Source organism: Diadema antillarum, unplaced genomic scaffold (genome assembly GCF_040938485.1).
Source record: "Diadema antillarum isolate AM-2024a unplaced genomic scaffold, OU_Dant_1.0 seq00000997_RagTag, whole genome shotgun sequence".
In the NCBI taxonomy this organism is placed as follows: domain Eukaryota; kingdom Metazoa; phylum Echinodermata; class Echinoidea; order Diadematoida; family Diadematidae; genus Diadema; species Diadema antillarum.
Genome location: NW_027271835.1, coordinates 104,309 through 127,172, shown reverse-complemented (window position 1 = coordinate 127,172; position 22,864 = coordinate 104,309). Strand labels below are relative to the sequence as shown.

At 37.1% G+C, this 22,864-nt stretch overlaps 2 protein-coding genes across 2 annotated transcripts in view; one reads left to right on the top strand and one right to left on the bottom strand.

The window, feature by feature from the left end:
- Positions 1-13,735: 13,735 nt before the first annotated feature.
- LOC139742335 (structure-specific endonuclease subunit slx1-like) lies at positions 13,736-20,102 on the bottom strand. Its single transcript, XM_071652912.1, has 6 exons — positions 19,915-20,102; positions 18,350-18,401; positions 17,723-17,968; positions 16,914-17,078; positions 15,812-16,009; positions 13,736-14,104 (listed from the first exon to the last, which is right to left on the bottom strand). Exons 1-6 carry the CDS (start codon positions 20,085-20,087, stop codon positions 14,054-14,056), a joined length of 885 nt encoding a protein of 294 aa, XP_071509013.1. The 5' UTR covers positions 20,088-20,102; the 3' UTR covers positions 13,736-14,053.
- Positions 20,103-20,226: 124 nt separating this feature from the next.
- Positions 20,227-22,864, top strand: part of LOC139742334 (uncharacterized) — a 38,965-nt gene continuing 36,327 nt past the window's right edge. The window contains exon 1 of the mRNA XM_071652911.1: positions 20,227-20,376. Within this exon, the coding sequence (XP_071509012.1) occupies positions 20,354-20,376 (23 nt within the window). The 5' untranslated portion in view covers positions 20,227-20,353. The remainder of the gene's footprint in view (positions 20,377-22,864) is intronic.

The following is a 22,864-nucleotide window of genomic DNA, read 5'->3' as shown; positions in this document are numbered from 1 at the left end:
ATGTATGATGCAAACGTAATGTGGAAACGTAATAAATGAAATCAAATTAGATTCAATCTTTTGAACTTGTTTTTTTTTCTTTTCAGGAGCAACCTGGGAGTAAAATATTGTCATTATCACTGCCGTGCTGGAGAAATATTTTTCAAGATCATAGTTACATAACAGAACATAATGATTATAACGGAAACCTCACTCCTAATTGCACGATGCGCATGCACAAGTTATACGTTTTTCAAAGTCAGGATTAGAGACGTCGATCCGTTTTCACGGGGGTGGAAAGGGAGGGGGAACATGTCCGTAAGCAGGACCCCACCCCCCCCCCCCCGGATCAAGAGTAGACCCTATATGTTATGTTTAGGGGGAACACTCTATATAGCGAGGGAAGTTCGAACGAAGATGTCGAGCCGGGAAGGAGGAAACCTCCCTCCCACTGGTCCCGAGGGAGATCTTGCATTTTTAGAAGTGAAACCCAACGATCCAGTGCACACTTTTTGGAGGAATATTTTGTAAAATCGTCAATCAAAAAGTAAGAAAACCTAATATTCAGAGGCAACGTAAATAGCTAATGTGGTATCTATATGACCCCCTTTTCCGTGTCTGTGTCTGCAATTGCACTAAGTCTATACCTTGTCTACGGAGATGAACAGAAGGGAGAGGGTGGCAATGGGAGGGAGTATATATCCCCCCCCCCCCATGCACATTGCACGAGGGAGATTAAATTGTATTTTCAGAACTGAAATTCAACAATTTGGTAAACACTTTTGAGGGGAATATTTGGAAAATTGTCGAACAAAAAGTAAGAACATGAATTTTCAACTCAAACTCAAAGTAATGGCTGATTGTGTGGTGTCTGTCACATCTTTTTCCTCATGTGTGTGTCTTCACTGTGTACATAGGTCTTAAGATTGTCCGAAGGGGGATGGTGTGGGAGGGGGAAGTTGCATGTAGTTTGCATGTGTTCCCTTGATCCATTAATAACAGTGGACAGGGGCGGATTCAGGAATTCCGTAAGGGGGGGGGGGGGGAGGGCGCGAACAATATTTCTGGTGCTACTTCCGGGTTTAATTTCACCTTTTTTCTTTCTATTTCTTTTGTTTTAACAACAACTAAAGAGAGAGCGCGCGCCCGGTGCGCCCCCCTCTGGATCCGCCACTGGTGGAAAACTTGTGTCGATTGTCTTTGTGTATTGTAAGAATTGTTAAGACGTTGCTCTGCTACTGGTATGATTGATAAATACTTTCAAGAGGATCTATCAAAAATTCATTATCATCTGATATCTAAGGAAGAAAAAAGAAGATATATGTTTATTTTTAAGATAAAATTATTGATCCGTGAACATTTTAATTAAATCATGCATTTAGAAGTATAGACAGTGAAAGTGCGTTATAAATACAGTGAATATTTCTGTGGGCTATCGACAGCTATATAGTGCATGCACAGGAGAGAGTGTTGGATTTTGCTGTATGATACAATTCTCATTCAATTCAAGTCGTTTTCAAGCTTATTTCATTTTTCGACAAGAGCATATAAACATTTTTTTTTTCAACAGAAAATAAGGTGCGAAAACAATGTAGGATGAAAAGAATATACAATGATTGTGGCACCTTAAGATAAAAGTCATACAACTCAAGCGAATCATAGAAGTAAGTAAGCGATATGCAAAATTTGAAAAATGGAGGAACCCACTAAAAAGACAAAGCTTATAGGATGTGGGTCCCTCAGAAGAAAAACATCAGTTGAAAGCAAGGAAAAAGCCTGGAAGCCGACTAGAAAGACAGATCAACAAGAACAGACACGTATACACACGAGTAAAGATGTAACGGGATTGAAATAGGGGTATACAGTACAACGGAGAGTTGACTATGAGTCCTCATGAGACGAGACAAAATGAGACCAAACTAACATAATAGTAAGAGAACAGAACAGACAAAAACGTTCAGCAGAAACAGCGATCTCGTCAGAAGTATGTCGAGAAAAAAACGTGACACAAGAATTCCAAGAACAAGGTATATAGGGTAGAATAATGGCGGAAATATCCTAACCTTTCTAAGCATATATACTAATGAATAGGAGCTATAGAATATACGTAGCCTATATAACAATCCCATAATGCAGGTTCTTAGTTAGATAAGGGTTATAACAGCTAGCTGATTTCAATTCATTAGAATTATATAAGATTGCGATAGAAATTGCATTGAATTCCATTCAATGAAATAAAGAATGACATGTGTGTCTCAATATTCCCTATAAGTGCGGAAATGTTACGGTGAGTTGGCTCAGTCGGTAGCGCGTCTGCCTCACGATCACGCGGCCCGGGTTCGAACCCGAGTCTGGACTGAGCAATGTTGTGTGTAAACATACCGTCCCCTCTAGCAAGAGGCAAAACACTCTGTCCCTCGGATAGGACATAAAATGGAGGTCCCGTGTATGAGAGAGTCACAGCTCATGCACGTAAAAGATCCCGCTTCATTCATTCATCGCAAAGAGCAGGGTGTCTAACCCGGTGAAGTGGTCCCACCCCACATCCAACTGGACCCCATGGAAGACCAGCTTAGTGTAGCTGAATATGGGCTATCCAGCCATCTTCACAGATGGAAAATGGACAACAACAACAACAACCATTCTTGGTTACGTTGTACAGCACATGTAATAACAAAATATCAGTTGTTGTTTTAGCATCATCAGATTGGGGGTGAATCAACATCATGGGAAAAGTGTGTATTGTGGTTTTTTCTTCTTCATAATACAATAATAATATGTTAACTTCTATTACACTCTTTAGAAATGATCCTCGTATGAGGTACGTAATTATTTGTTTTGAAATGATTGATGATTGTACTGAATTTTCTATTTTCACATATTTTTAAAGCGAATGCTTATGATTCATGCAAAGATTCTGTAGGTATCTTGAATGAAATAAAATAAAGATTACTGAATTACTTATTATTTTATAAGGTTTGTGTGAATTAATGTATATTCTTATGTATGAGAAATATGTGTTGAAGGATATTTGAGGGTTTGCACGTGGATGATGCGTTGTGTGTTGAGTAAACGCCTGCTGAACATCTTGTTTTGTGTGTTTTTTAGCCAATGATGATTTTTGTCACGTTGTACAATAAAACCAAGTTGAATTGCTGTCTATAATGTCTCTGTGGTATCACAATCTATAATGAGTGGAAGTGAATTATGATAATATTTATAATTGCAAAGACAAAAAAAAAAACCGGTCTGGGAATATAGACTATGCTTGGCAAATCTATGCTACGTTATAAAGTGACACGAAGTTCCTAGCCAGTAACGCTATTCAATGTTCGAATGCATTAAACAAAATTAAACATGTTTTCTTTAATTCATTAATGATGTGAGTGGTCTTCAATTTATTTCATTGCATTCTATAATTTATTTTTGCTGATCTTATGCTGGCTCTCATGAAAAACAAAACAGCTTTCTATATTCCATGCAAACTCGTATATTGAACCATGACCTTTCGCCGGTACCATCTACCACTAGTCGAGTCAGTGTATCTGTAGCGGATTTCTACTAGACTAGACTGCCACAACGCATGTATATTACTACGCACGATTCAACCGGCGAGTTCTAGTGCAGCTTCAGAGTGAATCTGACGCCAAATTTCGTGTTTCCTCCGTCTCGTTCAAGTGAGGGATTTCATTGAAGTCACCATGTCTTTGTCAAAAACAATATACAACAACCTGTTCAGAAGATCCTCGACATTTGCCCTCTCAATATTGGTAGGAGCATTTTTCTTTGAGAGGATCTTTGACAGACTTGGCGACGGAGTATTCGACAACATGAACCCAGGCGTAAGTGACCTTCTTCATGACATTGCATGCAATAAGATAGCACACCAGACAGTGAAAATGATGTTGGACATTCCTCGCTCCGAAACTTTTTAGCTTTGCGATGGCAAATGGTCAAGAACACTTTGATGTGGTTGATAACGTACAGAGGTTTCTATTAATAGAGGTCTAGCGTTATGATTTATATGAATGTCTGGTCTTCTTTGTGTTCTTGTTTTTAGAATAGCTATGTCTAGAGAAATGTGAATCGTTGTAACCGGTTAACTGAGTTGTATAGTGAGGTGCCCGCACCTCGTCAGGGGCCCGAATACCGTCACCCCGCTTAAAATTGTTTTGAGCGCACTAAACAAAAATTTAAGCCCGGAACTGTGTTTAGTACGCTTGAAACTTGGCAGGGCTACCACAACCAAGCAAATTGTGAAAACCGAACAGTTTTTAGCGAAAATCTGAAATTTTAATCGGATTACGTGTTATACCTGTTGGACTTGTAGTTGTACATGTACAATTGTAAGTATCACCATGCACTGTCCCTGCACGCATCTTTTACCTGTATGTCTATTGGAGCATCACGGTCACCCGCACACGTCTTTTACGTGCTTTGTCTATGGGAGCGCGGGTGACGAGTTGCGGGCCCCTTCCTTAGTGCACAACTTTTTCGCATCGTTCGCGTTTGACGACGATAGCTGCAAATTTTCGATAGGTGATAAGCACAATCAGGGTGTGCAATCATGACTTTCTCACTTTAAAAAATTGTAACTTCTAAAAGAATGCACCAACTGACTTAAAAATTCACATGTAGCATGCTAAGACATCAGTAATCACATGTGGTAAGACAATAGCTAATTTCTTCTCATTTACTGTTAATTATTAAAGATTAATTACCAAAAAGTCCCCCAAAACCCACGTAATGCGTCAAAAAAAGCGTTTTACAACTTACGTAAAATCAAGATTTGAGGTCCATATTTTAAGTCTACCCCTATGTGTTTGGTATCAAATTAATGGATTTTTTTCCTGGCATTGCTTGCATGCAATAAAAAACAGTGGTTCTTTCAGCTGGAGAAAGTTATACTTGTAAGGTCTGAAGTCCCATCCTGGTAGGAGTGTAATGCTGGCTTATTTTTGTGACATTGTGACCTTTTAACCCATGCTGTACAGCTATACATGGAGAAACAGCTTATTTTTCTGCTTTTCCTGAAAGTACTGAAGACACACTACAATATAGTGCGCTGTTTGTCAATAAATGTTCAGCCAATTTTGAGTTTTGAGCCATTTTCAAATGCTGAGTAAAATAAGTGCAGCCGTTTTTCAGTATTTTCAGTGAGGTATATCCTAATTTGACTACTTTAAAGAATCTTTTCCCCTTATTGAATATCCTTGTTTTTTTAACCATGAATTGTACATTTGTAGAAATCTATTGTGTGAAAATTTTAGCAAATTTGAGCTATAGGAACTTATTTTTTTATATTTTTACAAATTGCTGAGCATAAAAAAGTGTGATACACGCCCATGTTATACTGCATGAAGGTCATATGATAAGTGTTCAGTGTTCATATTTCAATGCTTGTTCAATTTCTAAAGATATCATAAGCAAAAACATAGTATTTTGGCTTAATATGTCACTGTTTGAGTGTCACAGCTTGGATATCAACTCAAGTCATCATAAATCTCACATTCATTCTTCTATCTGTGTTTACAAATATGAGAATTGATCCAAACACTGTGCGCACATTCAAGGTCAAACTGTACAGATAATTTTTTGATGAAAAATATAATATCTTCCAAAGTACCAGCCCTAATTTCATAAAAATTTGTAATAATGGCCACTATATGTCTGTTACCTATTCCTGAAAGTTTCGCCTCTTCACTCCTTGGCAAAAGTGAAATATGATAAAATATGTAAAAGTGGTTTTATTTGAATTCAAAATAATGCCTACAAAATTAATCATCCATTTCGAGAAGTGAAAATATGAAATTCATTCATATTTTGTGATATGTCATGGCTATGTGCTGGTGGTGAATGAAAGGGATATTTATCAGGAATATCTAACAGCAATATCAGATGAAAAAAACATTCTCCTTTTTTTTAATGAATTTTTCCAATATATTAGTCATTTCAATGTAATTCGACACCTAATTTAAATGCTAATTTATGCGCAGTTTAATGCAAAATTTTGACTCTTTCTTTACATGAAATGAAAATTTGAACACTCGGCTACAACAGACAACAAAAAAAGCATTTTTTTTTTCATTTTTTTTTTTCATTTTTGCCCTGTTACACAATTGCATACCCTGATTGTGCTATTGACCATATCGATCAGTGAACTTGTGATTCCATTGGAATTTTCAGCATTTTTCCTGTATGTGAGTTGGATTTCAAAGAATTTCAGTGGCGAAATGTGATTCAAATGTGCGCAAACATTAACTATGATGAGGTGCAGGTCACCGAAGTATACACAATGACATGTCATAGCCGATAGGATAGCCATGGCCCATGCTATCATCATGGGTCGGCTTCTTCCAAGTTTACTTTCTCTTACTTTTAGCACTTGGATGCTCTTGGTCTTGGAGCGGCATATTAATGAGTGAACACAATGAACAGAACTTGGAAGGAAGGGTCGATTCCTGACATGCTCATGCTCTACAAAGATCCTCATTTCTCTTATACCGCTGAAGCATTATTATGGGTTTTCTGTAAGATGTAAGTAGAATATTCTAATAAGTTGTAGATCTATTAGAGATCTAGACAAGTTTCATACCCTGAAATTGTATTTCACTGGATTCACTATAGATGTCTATTATTTTAAAATTATTGTTGCGGAGGTCCTGTTGAAGAGTGTTGTAATTTTCTTTTGGACGTACTGTCGTATGTCGGTGTTCTACTTTAAGAGTTTGAAGCATGTTAGAAAATCTTGTGTGTGCAAGTTAAATGCAGTTGTCTTACTCTCTTCGTTCTTATACTCAGAAACAATGGAAGGACATCCGTGGCCCCATCCTCCAGAGGTTGGAAGGTGGTGACGAAGAAGAGGATGATGATTAACCCCATTCATCCCTGCATATGCTGTTCAGCAAGGGAACAGTGAGAGAAAAGTCTGTGTCAGTTGTCCTTCAGCCATCCCAAATATTGCCACAACTGTGTGATTCCCAGAGGTGCTGCATCCATCAAGAGAACTGTCCAGCTATTGATGTTGCTGATGAAGACTCGACAGAAATGGTTGGAACAGTTTGCGGTTTGTGCCACACTTTGTATTGCCTGTCTGTGTTGGAATTCACTGAGCCCCGTCCTGTGCTGCTCTCCAACTCAACGAGAAGAAGCTACCCCTCAAAATGATTACCTCTATTTCCACATCGTGACTCTCAGCTGTGCCATCATTTTCAAGTCATCATCAGTCGCCATCCAGCAGCAGCAATCACACGTCTGTTGTTTAGGGATCCTTTCTGCTTTATGATGGGGAAAGTACCGGGCAAGATTCCGTAGTTATGAGCATCGACTCGGCAGGAGCAACAACTTTACAAGCCTTTTATTTTCATTTGATTTCCAGTCGTTCAGAACATAAAATTGATAACAGCACAAAATGAAGTAACATCCAGCATTGTCCTCAATGAATGTTGCATAGTCATCGAAACAAAGGATGTTATTGTGTTCTGAAAATCATCCTGAATCTTTTAATATTCTTGATATCTGATCAGATTGATTAATCTTGAATGTCTCTACATGTACTTCTTTATGTACATTTGGTAATTCAAAGCTCCAATACTACCCTGTATACAGCTACTCTCTTAGAGCAAAAGAAGGTGATGGTCATCTTATAAACAAAATGCATACCTTGTACTGTGGCAGACAACAACAGCAGAAGGAAAAATGATGTGTGCGAAGTTAACTGCTTTTGTTTGAAAAATCTTTATGCTGTGTTCAAAATTTGAAATGTCTGTTCACATGCAATATATGTATTTATATGTACAGACATGTAAACAAAGAGAACCTGGCATTCAAATTAAATTGTTTACAGAGTTTGAATTATACACTTTATGGTGTCATGGCATTTTATTATTATCAAATATTGTAGTCTACTGTGTGTGTACTCATACAACTGAATAATTTACCCTTGTAAATATGTGGGTTGAGTGAAAGCAGCAATACAAATAATTAGTAATGCATCAGTGAAAGTTTGAGGTGAATCAGACAATCGATTAAAAAAATATGAATTGTTCAAGTTTCAGTGCCGTCATTGCTGATTAAGTAAATTGTGTATACACTGTATTTTTAATACAGTTCGACCTCGGTCTCCGGTCTCCCCCGGTCTCCTTTTATGCGGACGCGTTCCCGCAGTGAAGGACTTTTTTTTTTTCATCCAAAATTTGAGAAACAACAGTGACTTTAAACTCAATTAAAATTTCTACAAAACTCACACACTTTACTTACAATATTCCCGACAGAACTGACATAAATTCACACCACATTATCATCGTAAAAGTAAGCAGTCATCACCACCGTTGCGGGGTACGCTACCTGCCTAGCTGCCAGTGCACTGGGATGGCAGCTTGGACGGCAGCTATATACATTAACATTGTGTCTCCCATATCCAGCCAATTCGCTTATCTGGATGAGCGCTGGTCCCGACATGGCCGGATAATCGAGGTCGAACTGTATTTGTAGCAAAATGAAAGTGCTTTACTTGTCTCTGTCAGAAATTAGGGGGAACAATATGTATATTACCCTTTACATGTGTCAGTAACGAGTCAAGGAACGTGTATAAATTTCATAGAAAATCAAATTTAATGGAATTCTCTTTATACAGTATTTTCTTTATATCGTACATACACTGTATATGACATCACAAACTAGTGTTCTTGTCATCCAGCAATGGCTGAACAAATTCTCTAAAACCTTTGAAGGGAATGAAAAATTTTCCTCAAGCTTTCATTGATCAGTTTTACAAATACACTGTTTTGCTGCATTCACTCAATCCTCACATATATTTGGGTAAACTTGGCTATAAAGCTGTTCTTCTCAACCTTTTACATTCTATGGCCCATTTTGGCTCCTACATTAAAAAAAAAAAAAAAATATTATGAGGCCTAGTTACATGTAGATCACATACGGTGCACTCCCGTTATAACGAAATGCTTGGGACCGGCAGTTTTCTTTCATTATAACGAAATTTCATCATAATCGAACAAATACATATAACAAAACCAAGGAAACAAGGGAACAAATAACAAGCCCTATTTCATTTCCGAACTAACGGACATTTAGGTGTATCAGAATCTGTGTGTTTTGTAATAAAGAACCTTCAAAACAATAAAACAAACTTTATTATTCATTATGTGATTATGATTGCAGTTTGTCACAGACATTAACCTGTAGAAGTCTAGTTCCGAGTTTACCCAGGTAGATATCTACAGCAAAATCAGCTCGTCCTCGGCGGGTTAAAAATCATGAATGCACTGAAGGTACATGTATTTCACAGAACAAGATACAATGTACTTGTTCATCTTCCAAGACAAAAGTTTTCAGTGTTGTCACTAAGATTTGATTACCTGTCATGTGCAAAATCAGCCATGAATTATTATGAATCATATGTTAATTTCTGAAAGTGATCAGAGTTGATTATATTGTGCCATACAGAAACAATAAATGAAATGAAATGAAATGAAATGAAATTTTATGAACAGAGATTGCAACACATAGACATGAAGGAGTTGAATGCTCACATGGTGTACAACATATACAGTTGAACCTCTATTATCCGGCCTCCCTTTATCCGGATCTCTCTATTATACGGACGCAATCTCGCCGTGATGTTTTTTTTTTTTATATAATTACGGGAGGAAAGGGGGATTCCCAACTCCATGAGAACTCCTACACAAACACACATGAAGTACATATACTTGATACATTTCTTAATAATCATTTAGGTAAATCATCCCAAGAATTTATAAAAGAAAATGATTTCATTCTTGCAAACACAAACCTCTATTGTGGGGTCTGTTACTGAGTGTAACAATGAAAAGGTTGCAGTATACACATTACTACATGTGGTATGGAGGTGTATCCTATTACCGAACGATTTTTATTTAATTTCTCCAGACGCGCAACATTATGCTTCAATTTAGCTAAAGATCTCCTAGAAGATAGTTAAAATTCTGATAAATTTAGCTGTAACAGTATTATTTGAAAACTAAGCCACGCACTTAACAAAATCAGTATTTCAAATAACCCTACCACAAAAACCGTGTCTTTTTACCGACGCAAATCGTATTGTATTTACCGAACATGCCCCCTCTGTATGGGGAAATTTAGGCATTGCATTTTCGGTCAATGTTTATTTTTTTATTTTATTTATTTATTTCCATTCACAGGGTGGATAGCCCTTTCAGCACAAGACTGATTTTCAAAGGGGTTATTAACGCAGAATAACAAACAACATTTCAGCGATTATTACTAAAATTTGTACTGTATACTTAAAGTTTTTTTGCTGCAGTTTAGCCATTCTCTGCACCTATACTACAATCAATGGGCTACATCAGTACATGTGTATGTATATAATTATGTACATGTATAAAGAATTGAGTCTCCTGTATCCGGCCAAATTCCTTATCCGGATGAGCCCCGGTCCCGACTTGTCCGGATACGAGAGGTTCAACTGTACCGTATTATCCACAGAAATGATCCTTTTCCACCCCCCCCCCCCCCCCCCCCTCATGATGCAGTTTCATGCAGTGTTTATCAACATACTGTACATCCATTGTTAATGTTTGTACATCAAAGTAATGATATGCATGTGTTTATCATTGTAGTGTATATGGTGTTAGAGCTGTGTTTTTGTCTCTTGTGTGTGTGTGGATAGCACACAAAGCTGCAATGTGCACAAAGTGGCAACACATACCTCTACATATACCGCCAGCCTCTATGGTGAAGCATACATAATGTATATGTCCCACTTACCAAATCATATAAAACAACATCAGAGCTCTGTGCTCAGCATGACCACACACAAACAATACCTAATATATAGGTCAAATACTATTTAGTTTCTTTTTTTTTATTCTTTTTTTTTTTAAAGAAAATTGCAGCACAACCCAAACACAGAAAGTCCCAGCATACATGTACATTGCACAATGGTATAAACACACACACACACACTAGAACCCCCATCTACCCACTTGCACACACTCAAAAGTACATTTACAATATACATGTACTGGATTCATATGACTCTAAGTAGACTAAGTATGTTGGAACTTAAGAGTGTTTACAATGTACTTCAATTTATGCAATGTCTGACATTTAATCATTCAACAGACACTCTTCATAAGAATTTATTAGGAGTTTGGGAAAATTTGACAATATATGTGCATGTGATTTTGACTTGTAAAGAGTTGACTGCATACATTATTTTTCTTCAGGGGCCACTTCTATAAAGTGTTTCAAATTATTATTAGTCACAATAACTGCATACATATAACTTCGATGAGAGCCGAGAAACCAGCTTATAAGCTTCTATCACAATGACATAGTGTATTTGTCATATATGGCAATAAGGCCTGTGCAAAAACTGTTCATAAAAATAAGCCCTGACTACAAAACAGAGTGAGACACAACTGGCTGTATGCCTAATGTGTAAAAAAAAGAATGTCTTCCAAGACGAGCCTGTACATGTAGTTGATTTATCTTGGTTTATTGTCAAATCATAATTCATACAAACAAATACATGTACAGTGTATGTACATGTATAGCATGTGCACTACAGTATGTGAAATATCATACATTCAAATCCAATTCTGCTTCAGTGATATATTGCACTCCTGTTATAACCAACATGGCTGTAACGAAATTATGACACGACAAAGTAAAAGTTCACATCCCAAGATTACTTTCTGTTTATCTATGTACTGTAAAAGTGGAAATTTTCGTGCATTTTAGCGCGAAAATAAAAGCATGCAAATATTTTTGCTTGCCATATGTTTCAGTAGTCAAATGTCCTGATGCCGTGAAATTAAAAACACACGACATTCATCTCACCGCCAAGCGCAAAAAACTACTCATGTGAAAATATCCACTTTTACAGTATTTGGGAGATTGCTTATGACAAAATTTTAATGTAACAAAGAAAACTGCCGGTTCAAGGACTTTGTCATAATGAGAAATGCCATAATAGTCTAATGCCAAATGTCAAATACAAAGTGTAGAAAATACTTGCTATACATGTATCCGAGTTGAGAGGTATTCAAAGGTAAGAAATATACACCACCACGTGAAATAAATAGAAAAATGTATTGCACAATTCACATACACAGTTATATCATATACAGTGTAAACCTACAAGATCTCTCGTCCACGTCATTGAGAGATGTTGAAAAAAAAATTACACAGGGTGACACTGCCAAACAACACACAATGACTAGATTCACCAGGACACTGGTCAAGATACTGGTCAAGACAGTGGTCAACACACAGTGATTGCTGCTGGACTCGTGTCCTAGAGTCCAAAACACAAAAGAGATGTGGTGATACATTTGCTCCATGCTACAGCCACGCATTTCATTACCAGTCACACTGCAGGTCACATGAAGAATATTTGATCTGGCAACATGCTACCCTGATCCAATAAGCCAGTTCGTAATTAGCTCATGTACACATTGGTACTAATGACTTTTCTTTTTTCTCAGTTGGTTAGGCACTTCACTCATTTTCAAAGCGGCATAATGCCTAAGCTTGCCTGACGTAACAATTTATGGAATTCATGTTCAAACAAAGAATTATCTCGCGTTTAGAGCAGGTGATCAGAATACTCCATCAGTTGACAATTTAGCAGGCATCCATTTCATTGTTTTGTATAGAATGCAATAACAGCTTATTTCCTTTTATGTTGCAAAATACCATTCTTGCTGTCAGGTGGATGAGCTGGCAAGCACCATTTAGATGAGGATCTCACGAATAATCATCACATCACAGATGCTTATCTCAGTGAATTTACAAACTGAAATGCCTGTTGGTACAAATGACCTTTTTCTGCTCATGCGCAAAGTGGAATTACAAACTGGTCTATTGCAGACCTTCAATCCAGGAAAATTGCAAAATATAGTGATTCAGCTGAAATATACATACATTTTAGTACTCTGGTAGAATACTGTCTACGGCGAATATTTCACAATGCTTTAAATCATTGTGAATTTCGTGAGTCGGGTGCTATTCTAGAATGTAAAAACACAAAAATATCGACTCTGATCCTGACGTGAATGTGACATGCATGGATACATTTTATTGTGATCAGTACTGTATTCCACAATCGCGAATTTAACCACGCGCCAAATTGTTGGGAAGTCCCGATTCGCACAAATTTAGACTCGCTAAATATATGGCATATACAGTACAATATTTTGACTACCTCGTGTCTACATTTTTCAAAGTCTATAGAATATTTCAATTTCAACGAAGCATACTTCTGCAGTGTTTGTTTTAAATTGACCTACCAGTATTGCATTTGGATACCATATTTCCAGTTTGCTTTCCAATAACTGTATCTGAACCTCTAGGCCTATTTTCTCAAAGTGTAATTATCTGGTGGCCATCTTTGTAATTTCTCTGGTAGGCTTCTTGAAGGAAAGAAGGAGATATCCATGTACTGTATACCAATGAGAAGCTTGGATTATGGAGAATTCATTGTTACTGAAATAAGAAAATCAGTGCAGGGTACTAATACACAATTATTAACTGCACAAAACATATATTTGGCAGTGACTTTTTGTCTTTTGTAAATTTTGTAATTTAACCAATAGGTATTTATAAATTCATATGCCCAAAATGTAAGTGCTGTGGAGTGTATAAGGTCACATGCACAATCCTTTGTGGTATGTCATAATGTGTACAAGTTTCTTTGCTGTCTAACATTTGTATTTTCAGGGAAAGACAACCCTTCATCTTGCCTTTAGATAGGATGGGGAGGAATTTAAACAAAAACAGAGCTGTAACTACTACAGTGCCCTCTTGTGTTCCAATTCGGATATGATCGTAAGCCAGACAGATCCTCCACACGGTGAATGGTAGCTTGGGATTTTGCCATCCCTATCAGGCATCGCTTGCTAACTTTGTGTCCATTTTCAGTCTGATCCTAGCTGGATGGTTACGAAATTAAGACTTCAGTATGAACATCAGGCTGCATTCATCCGCTGACGGTGGGCTTCACTGTTTGAACCTTGGCTGGATTCCGGTAAAAATGCATTGCACTCGATGGTCAGTCTCTCAAGTCGTCTGCCCAGTGTCCAGCTTCATCTTCTTCAGATATCTAAGGGAATAATAATTGAAAGGACAATATGGTGCATACCTGTGCTCAGGATAGTAGTACATCAAATGCAAGCTGCCTGAAGAACTGTGCGAAGTGTCTTACAAAAATCTGGAGTGAATCACATGTGCCAGCAACCTAAATTGTTGGTAATACAGGCAACTCCTGTAATACCGAAGTTTTTGGGACCAGCAGTCTTCTTTTATTACATCCAAAATTTCCTTATAGCCAAAAAGATAAAGTATATAAAGATACACAGATGATAAATTTGGGGCCTAGGAAGAATTTCATCTTGCATTCTGTCTGATATTTTTTCGGACAAATTTGTTCTCAGTGAATCATATATGCAAGGATTTTGGTAGTTTACAACAGTTAGTCAGTAAATACATCTGACAAAAGGCTTGATGAAACAGCACCCTGAATTTTTACTTCATTGTAACCAGATTTAAGCTTGCTAGTCGTAACTGGGGTTCACTGTACAATGTACCTGACTCTTAAAGGGAAATTTACCCGAATCATGTGCATACAGAAGTACACATCAATCAAATTTGAGAACAGGACAATCCTTTCAAAAATCAGGAGTTCCAAAGTTTTGGTTAAATCAATCTACTGTCAATGTTTAATGAGAAGGCTACAGTCTGTGATGTCATGGCAGGGAAATGGTACAATCAAAATATAAAGAGAATTCCACAAAATTCCATTTGTCACTTAAAATGCACATTCCCTTGACTTGTGACTGACATATGTTAAGGGTAAAACAAGTATCATTCACCCATCTTCTGAAAGAGGTAAGTCTTAGGCTCTTTCGTTATCCTAGAAAAATCATTCCTGTATTGTGACATCACATATTTTTGTAGTCGTCTTATTCAGCAATGACGCCACACGGCTTAAAACCAACACTTCAAAAAATTAATAACTTCTAAATGGATTGCCCAATTTTCCTTGCACCTGCTTCATTGATGTTTCCTAGTAATATTCTGCATTCACTGAACCCTCGTGTACTTGGGGTAAAATCCCCATTCAAACAATGAAAATAGTGCAAAACAATATCATGAATCTGCTGTAATATTTACACTTTCATGTCATGTGACTTTTGAAGTACATGTACTTTGATTTTCGACTTCATACATGCAGACTCAGAACCATACCAGAATTTTTTTTTTTTTTCTTGGGAGAAAGGAATATGTTCAATATTTGTGGGAACGTGGAAGTAAGGGAGTGCAGTGACAATTTTCTCAGAACTGAAATTCATCTATCTGGTGCTCACTTCAGGCAAAATACTTGTAAAATTTTCAATCAAAGAAGTGAGAAAATAAAATATATACAAAATATAAAAACTATGGTCAATGACAATATGTCGGTAATTTATACAATTTGCACTAAAAAGAATCATTAAGCAAAATAAAATCTTTAATTGTTGCATGAAAATCTATTATTTGAGTCTATAGACAAAGGGAATTTGTAAATTTTTAATTGAAAATCTCAGATGAGTCTAAAGAACAAAGAGGGTTTGAAATCTTTATTACAAAAATCTAATATGGAAATCTACAGAACAGCCATGTAATGTGGCATGGAGGCATAAAGGAAGCAGCTGACAAATATTTACCAGTAATTACTGGTAAGTAAGCTGCCCCCCCCCCCCAAAAAAAAAAAAAAAAAAAAAAAAAGGATTGTCACCTTAAATCAATGTGGTTCTACCACAGGCATTACCTGAGAGAGCTGTGCAAAACAGCCCTGTTTCTTGCGGATGAGATTGCCCCACAGAACATCTTCTTTGCATTTTGGACAGGCGCCCTCTACTGGCAGAAGCTGGTCTGGTGTTCTTCTCAGGAAGCGCTGTGAGAGGCATAACGTGTGATATTCTGCTTGGCATTGTGGGTAGAGGCATGTCAGTGTGGAATCATCTGCCTGCAAGAGATAAAGATATCACATAAGGCTTGTGAATGACAAACAGCTACATACAATTCAAAGCTTGTTCATTGAGTGAAGATTATTGATATCAGCATTACAATCTTGTCCCTGTGATTTTTGCAGTCCAGCACATACTGGTTTTAGGATGATTTCTACCCCTGGAAAGGACCTACCTTGTGCTATTTAAATGCTTCAGTCTGTCATTTTCTATCTTTGGAAGATTATGACCTATTACAATTCTTTGCACTACAGGACCAAGTATCCCGCGATCACATTAAAGAACATTGTGCAGTGAGAGGTCACAAGTAGCACCAGACTGACAAAAAAGTCTAACTATGCTTTCAGAAATCCAGATAAACTTTAACATATCAAAGTGTCAGACACTTTACATGAAAGAAATAAATCCTATCTATGTCATCAATATTTATCCTTTCTTTTCGAAACTTATCAAGCCAGAAAAAATAAAATCTGCTGCTGCTCCCAAAGAATATTCATAAGACTGTCATACATTTAATGCAACTCCTAAGAAATCTGTCATTTCACAATATATTACTGAAATCAAATATATTATAGAAAATACACATGTTCATGTGCATAAAAAGGGAGCGTGCTGTTTGCTGTTTCCCTATATAATTTGATCATCAGTTCTGAATATATATCTCGGCATGACTCCAACACTCTTCTTTTTCTAATCTCATGAGAGATGAGAAAAATGTCTAATACAAAATACCACGACTATAAAACATAAGTACTGCCACCAATGATTGGCGTATTACACTCACTGTATACATTGCAGAGAACAACCTAAAATGTCCACAAGATCAAATGTACAAAGGATATCCAGTTTTCATGTGTATGCACTTGTAAAGTCATCAGAAGCTGGTTTACACAAATATCTCACCGTGAACCTCGTGGCACAGATGAAGCATCGTTTGCCAGCTGTCTGGCTTGCTGGGATTGCTATGGGTTCATCATCAGACATCTCTGTTGTGCTCTCACTGGTCTCTGCCTCCATCTTCCCTTTCTTCCTCTTCTTCTTCCTCTTAGGGTTCCCAAAGTCACCAACCTTTATTTAGTATTAACAGAAAACAGAAGAAAAAAAATGTCAAGTGCATGCCATCTAAATGTCTTTTGATTAATGTATGACAGGAAAAGTATAGTTGAATTAAGCTTCAATGATCCTGCACCTTTGTACATGTGAAAACATGCAGGAAACATAACAATCAAAATGGCATTGTATTTACTAATATAGTTATGGCTGCTCTACCATGAGACCAAATTTCAAAGCAACAAAATCACATGCCTCAAAAAAATCCACATAAAGGTTTTTATTTTTTTCAATGAACTGAGAGGCACTAAAGCACCATATGCAAAGAGGTTTACATAAAACAGTAAGTTTTTAAAAGTTTTTTTTTAATATGATATTCTATCAAACATGAGCATCAATTTGAGATGCCTATAGTAATGCTGAACTGAGCATTGTCTTAGCAATTTGTTACTGCACATATGCACAAGTATGATACAATGAAAATGTAATTACACATGCCAAAGCAATCTTTCAATTAACTAATTTGCGTTTCTAATGGGAGATATTCCATGCATATTTCACAGCCATTGATGTCTGTCACAGAAGAAAGAAAGGGTATTGAAAGTCCACAAGTTGCAAACCTACAAAGACAGTTAAATTTGCATTAAGAGACAATGACTGACCTTTGTGCTGGTCACCTGACCATAGGAGATCGGCATGTGCTCAGGAGGCCGGAGACTAACATCAAAGTCCTGCTGGTATTCCTGCAGGAGCCACTGAATGGTGAGGGGCAGGCGACACCACGGACCTGTCCGCAGCATGTTGGAGACAACGCGGAACCGGTACTGGAAGCTGTTCTCTCTGCTCTTCTTGGCAGGCACATGTCTCAAGCGCCGGGATTTCTTGGGATGTTGCCACGCCCACTCAAACTAAACAAGAAAGATTTAGGCACTATTATTGTCTTGGACATGCTGTTTGAAATTGTGCACAATAGTTTGACTACATTTTCCCTTGAAAAGTGCATTTACAATAACAATTATGGCAACATAATATGATAAAAATGTGCCATAATCACAGCAATAATAATGAAAATATTATTACAATTATCATAAATTATCTTCATTATTATTATCATTTTCATTGTTACTATTATTATTATTATTATTATGACTATTATTATTATTATTATTATTATTATTATTATTATTATTATTATTATTATTATTATTATTATATCATTATTACTATTGTGACACATGGACTTGTGGGCCTTTTAAATCAGGCTTAAGTATTGTAATCTAAATTCTTACCCTCAGAGCTGATATTTCATTTGGAAAGCCATATATGATCAGCACCATATCCCTGCAATGGAGAAAAATAATCAGCAGATCATCAACATAAAATGAAACAAATTGAGAAATAAAGAGTTGAACACAGCAAAATCAAAATAATGTGTGCAAATTCCAGATTAAGAATTTTTGTAATATTGTCTGCAAGTTTTTGAAAAACAAACCAAGTAAGAATGATATCACTTCAGCTGAATTATGAAGTCACTATCCATATACAATTGGTGAGAATCACACTAATGTCTATAAAACTCATATTGTTATGGATGCAGGAAACTGTTATTGAATTTTACATATTCATACAAGGCAAAAACTTGTAATAAGACGGAATCTGGTGTTGAGCTACTTGGTTGTCAGTCGAGAACTAGATCAATTGTAGATCTCAATCACATAAATTATTGTCCTTGTTTAGAACACAGAACACAACCGAAATCATGTAATTTATGATGCAATCATTGATTGACTCCAGGGATGCCAAATTCAAAAAAATTTTATGAGTGAGATTTTCATGACTTGGTATCTCGGCATGCGAGGGTGTGGGAGGGGTTTTTCAATTTTTAGCTCTTAATGGTATGATCAGGTGCATACTTATGACTATTTTTTTTTTTTTACTTATTTTGAAAGACAAAAGGGAAATATACCTTCAATTGCAACTATCACTTTAATCTTTTGAGCTCATTATTATAGGCCCAAGTTGCAGACTTCGCCCGATGCGTGAGAAAAATGGGTGTCGTGCATGAGATCGTGAGATGGCCCCTAAATGCTTGAGTCTCTGTGACTCCTTTGAGTCTCCTTTGCGGAGGTCTGATTAAAGAGGAATATAACATTTGATTAGGATATGGAACAGTATAAATTACTGGTACCCCGCACAGCAGTCCATGCGGAGCTCATTCAGGCACTCAGAACCAGAGGTTTACATCAAGCTTAAACAGAACAATCCATCTGTCTGTTTTGTCTAAGGAGTTTTAAAACTTCTTTTGTTTTTTTTACTTCAAATTTAATGGTCTAGGAGGAGATTCCATGAAGCCAGACATAGACTAGTCTCTGCAGAATATAAATTTATATCCCCAACAACAGAATATAAAGACTGTCACTGATCTTTCGATCCACATATAAGCTTAACCAGCTGCAATTGTAAGGATGCAACCCCTTCTTTGACTCTTCGATCAATTCATTGCTTTAGTAAATCTAAATTACTTCCATCCCACTACCGTGAACACGGCCTGCACGGGTCGGTGTAGGCCTACCGGTGTATTGTTAAATTTACTAACGTTAAGTTTTTAGACCTAACGCTAGAGTCTAGACTATATTCAGTTCATTGTTTGATTACTATCTACTAGATTCTCTACATACTAGTAGTTGCCATACCACCGATTGCGGTGATGAAGATATTTCTCTGTCAAGTATCATGAATGAAGAAATGGACCTGATCAATCTACTATTTCGTTTTGGTTTATAGATTAGAGACTTCAGACATAGAAACATACCACTACCACGTACCACAACACATGGGACTATGCATGACTTACCAGGGCCCCTTTCCACTGGTCCTCCGTGCACCTCCAAATTTGCAGCCTTGGTTATGCTGATTAATTCTTCTCTTAGGATCCACTGTATATCCTATATAAGTCCAACCTTTGTAGCGTGTGTTTTTACTTACTAAAAGGTAACATCCGTGAAAATTCTCGACTTCCTTCACCATTTTCGTTTGCAAATTTTGAAAGGACGTTCGGTAGGGTTTCACTGTCATGTGACTTGTCACCTGACCACCCGCACTCGATCGCAACGATCAATCAGAATATTGTGATTAACATTTCTCATCATCTGTGGACGCAGTGGGTGCCGAAGGATGTGGCTGTCGACACGTACCGGATTAACGCAGAGAAAGAAGATAAATATCGCTCTAAATCCTGCACGATTTGGCATGATGTAACCTATCGAAGTACAGAGGGAATCGCGTATATAGATATGGCTGCGGAGTACACGAAAAGGTGAGATTCAAAAGCTAAACTAAAGAGTAACCTTTCCTTTCGTAAATGTTCGTTCAATTTTCCTTCGCTAGATCTGAAATCCACGGCGGCCCAAGGGGATCTACACCATACAAGGAGTGAGAGAACCACAGCACAGTTACAACGAAACCAGACGGTCATTGCACTATGAAGATTTCACTCTGTACTATGTAGCACTCTTGACTGATCTCTTTGTGATGATAATAAGATCGTCGCTGCACTGGGCCGTTGCATATTGTGGCATTTTTTGCCAAAACATAATCAAATGTCTGATTTCTTTATCAGCCCTTACTCTGACTGAGTGTGTGAGTGTGATGCTGAAGGAAAGATGCATGGTGGTCAGACCTAGCGAGTCCTAGGAATCTAGGATGATTAAATCTGTCTCTCAATCGTATACCTTGTGCATTTGTGATTGAGATCCAGGAGACTGGACGGAGCCCACTTCATAAAAAGATCACGCAGGTGTACAGTTATTGTAAGATGTATTAGGATGACAGTTGCCTTGGCAACAGTTTAAAGGGTGTGTACAGTTCTGGTCGAGGTGAAGATTTAGCTTTTAACGTTTTGTGAGATATTCAGAAACCACTCTATGAGATGTCAAAGGGCATGCAGTTCTAAGGGGTATCAAAAGTTTATTCGATGAAAATCGGTTTTGAAATGGCTGAGATATCCAAAAACAAAGTGAAACAAAGAGATACTAATAAAGTTGGGGCATGTCGCCTTTTATTATTAACACTTTTTTGGATATCTCAGCCATTTGAAAACCAATTTTCATCAAATAAACGTTGAATCCTTCTTAGAATTACATGCTCTTTCATATTTCATAAGAGGCTTTTCATTATCTCACTTAGGAATGTTCAAAACATGAATCCCTACCTCAACCAGTACTGTACAGTCCCTTTAAGTGCTCACATCTCATTGATTGGTTTCATTTGTTGAATTTAATAGCCCGACCATGACCAGACGCTGTGCGCCAGGCAGCGACACTTCTGTACAGCGACAGGGCCATGCTGTGTGCATAGTTATTGTTGATTGTGCTGAAGTGATTACAATTAATTAGATCTATTTAATTTTTGCAAATTATTTAAAAAAGTAAATTTGCAAATTTTGGAATGGTATTTTGAAATGGGCTGAGAGAGTTGGGTGCATAGATACAGAACGTTTGTATAATCGCATGCTGTTACAACTCTCGTCAATCATGCCGCTCACTCTTACCTTTTTGATGTGTTATTCTATTGATTGTGTGTAATATTCATTCATTCATTCATTTGTTGTGTTTGCTACCCTTGTCCTATTAATATTTACAACATTTTACATATCATCACAAACTCCTCTCAAATTCTGTATGTAATATAGCGATTTCAGCACCATGAATGCCACGGGCATATTGATTAAAAATTTTAGATAAAATTGGAAAGATCTTAGAAGGCATATGACTGGCACTGCCTGTGATTGTGGATATTCAGTAGACTGATCTATTTACATGTATCTCTGATTTATGTGCGGAAAAGCATAGTTGATAATTTATGAATGGCCAGAAATGAGCATTACCAGCCCTGACCAGCAAATCCTTTCATGATATTACAATCTAATGAAGGATTCCAGACAATGCAACTGATTTAAACCAGTTAAGTTTTCTTTCTCATGTTGTGATTTTCCAGTAATAATATCCTTGATACACTTTTATGATGTGTGTTGTCAAAAAAAAAAGAGAGAGTTGCATATTAGCAGGAAAGTAAACTACCCTGATATAAAGGAGAACTCCAGATGATTTTCAGACTTTTACATTTGAACAACTATTGGTTATAGTAGGTACTGAGTTTCAGAAGTTATAGGGATTGGGATGAAAAATAGGAATGTTTTTAAAATCTATGATAAATCGCAACGAACAAGGATGATGATATTGCAGCCTCACCATAAAAAAGCATGAGTGAGGCCTCCAGGAAGCAGAACAAAAGAAGAAAGTATGCCTAAATTCTACACCTGTAGGTGAACTTTTTTTTTTTAAAGCAAGCAGTATTGTAATAGAAATTACACTTTCACATTTCTGATAACATGTGATGTGAAATTATAAAAATTGTCTGGATTTCCCCTTTGAAGAGTGGGAATCCCACGATGCATGATGGCCTAATGGCTACTGTTTATGAATTGTCAGTTCTACAATTTGCAGTTATTGCAAGAGATCTCTTCAGCTCTTCATAATACAGTCTCTTTACCCTGTATGTTGTGTGGCATTTTACTGTGCAGCTATGTGCAGAATGCAGAACAAGGGATATAAAGAAAGAGTGGTGCAAGGTTACATACCATTTATTGTGTCATGGTTGTTGTTTTTCATGGGTACCAATAATTAAGGAAGAGACTCTGCTCAGTGTTTGCCTGCATTATAGTGGTATGTAAACTCATTCCACCAGGCGCGCCGGAAGCAGTTTTGGATTGGGGGGGCAAACATTGGAGGGGGCTCAAGATTAGA

Coding starts and splice junctions, on each gene's coding strand:
- LOC139742335 (XM_071652912.1), bottom strand. CDS start 20,087: ATGGTGAAGGAAGTCGAGAATTTTCACGGATGTTACCTTTTAGTAAGT. Junction 17,969..18,349: donor ATGAAATATCAGCTCTGAGG/GTAAGAATTTAG, acceptor TTTCTTGTTTAG/TTTGAGTGGGCGTGGCAACA. Junction 14,105..15,811: donor GTTTTGCACAGCTCTCTCAG/GTAATGCCTGTG, acceptor TTATTCCCTTAG/ATATCTGAAGAAGATGAAGC.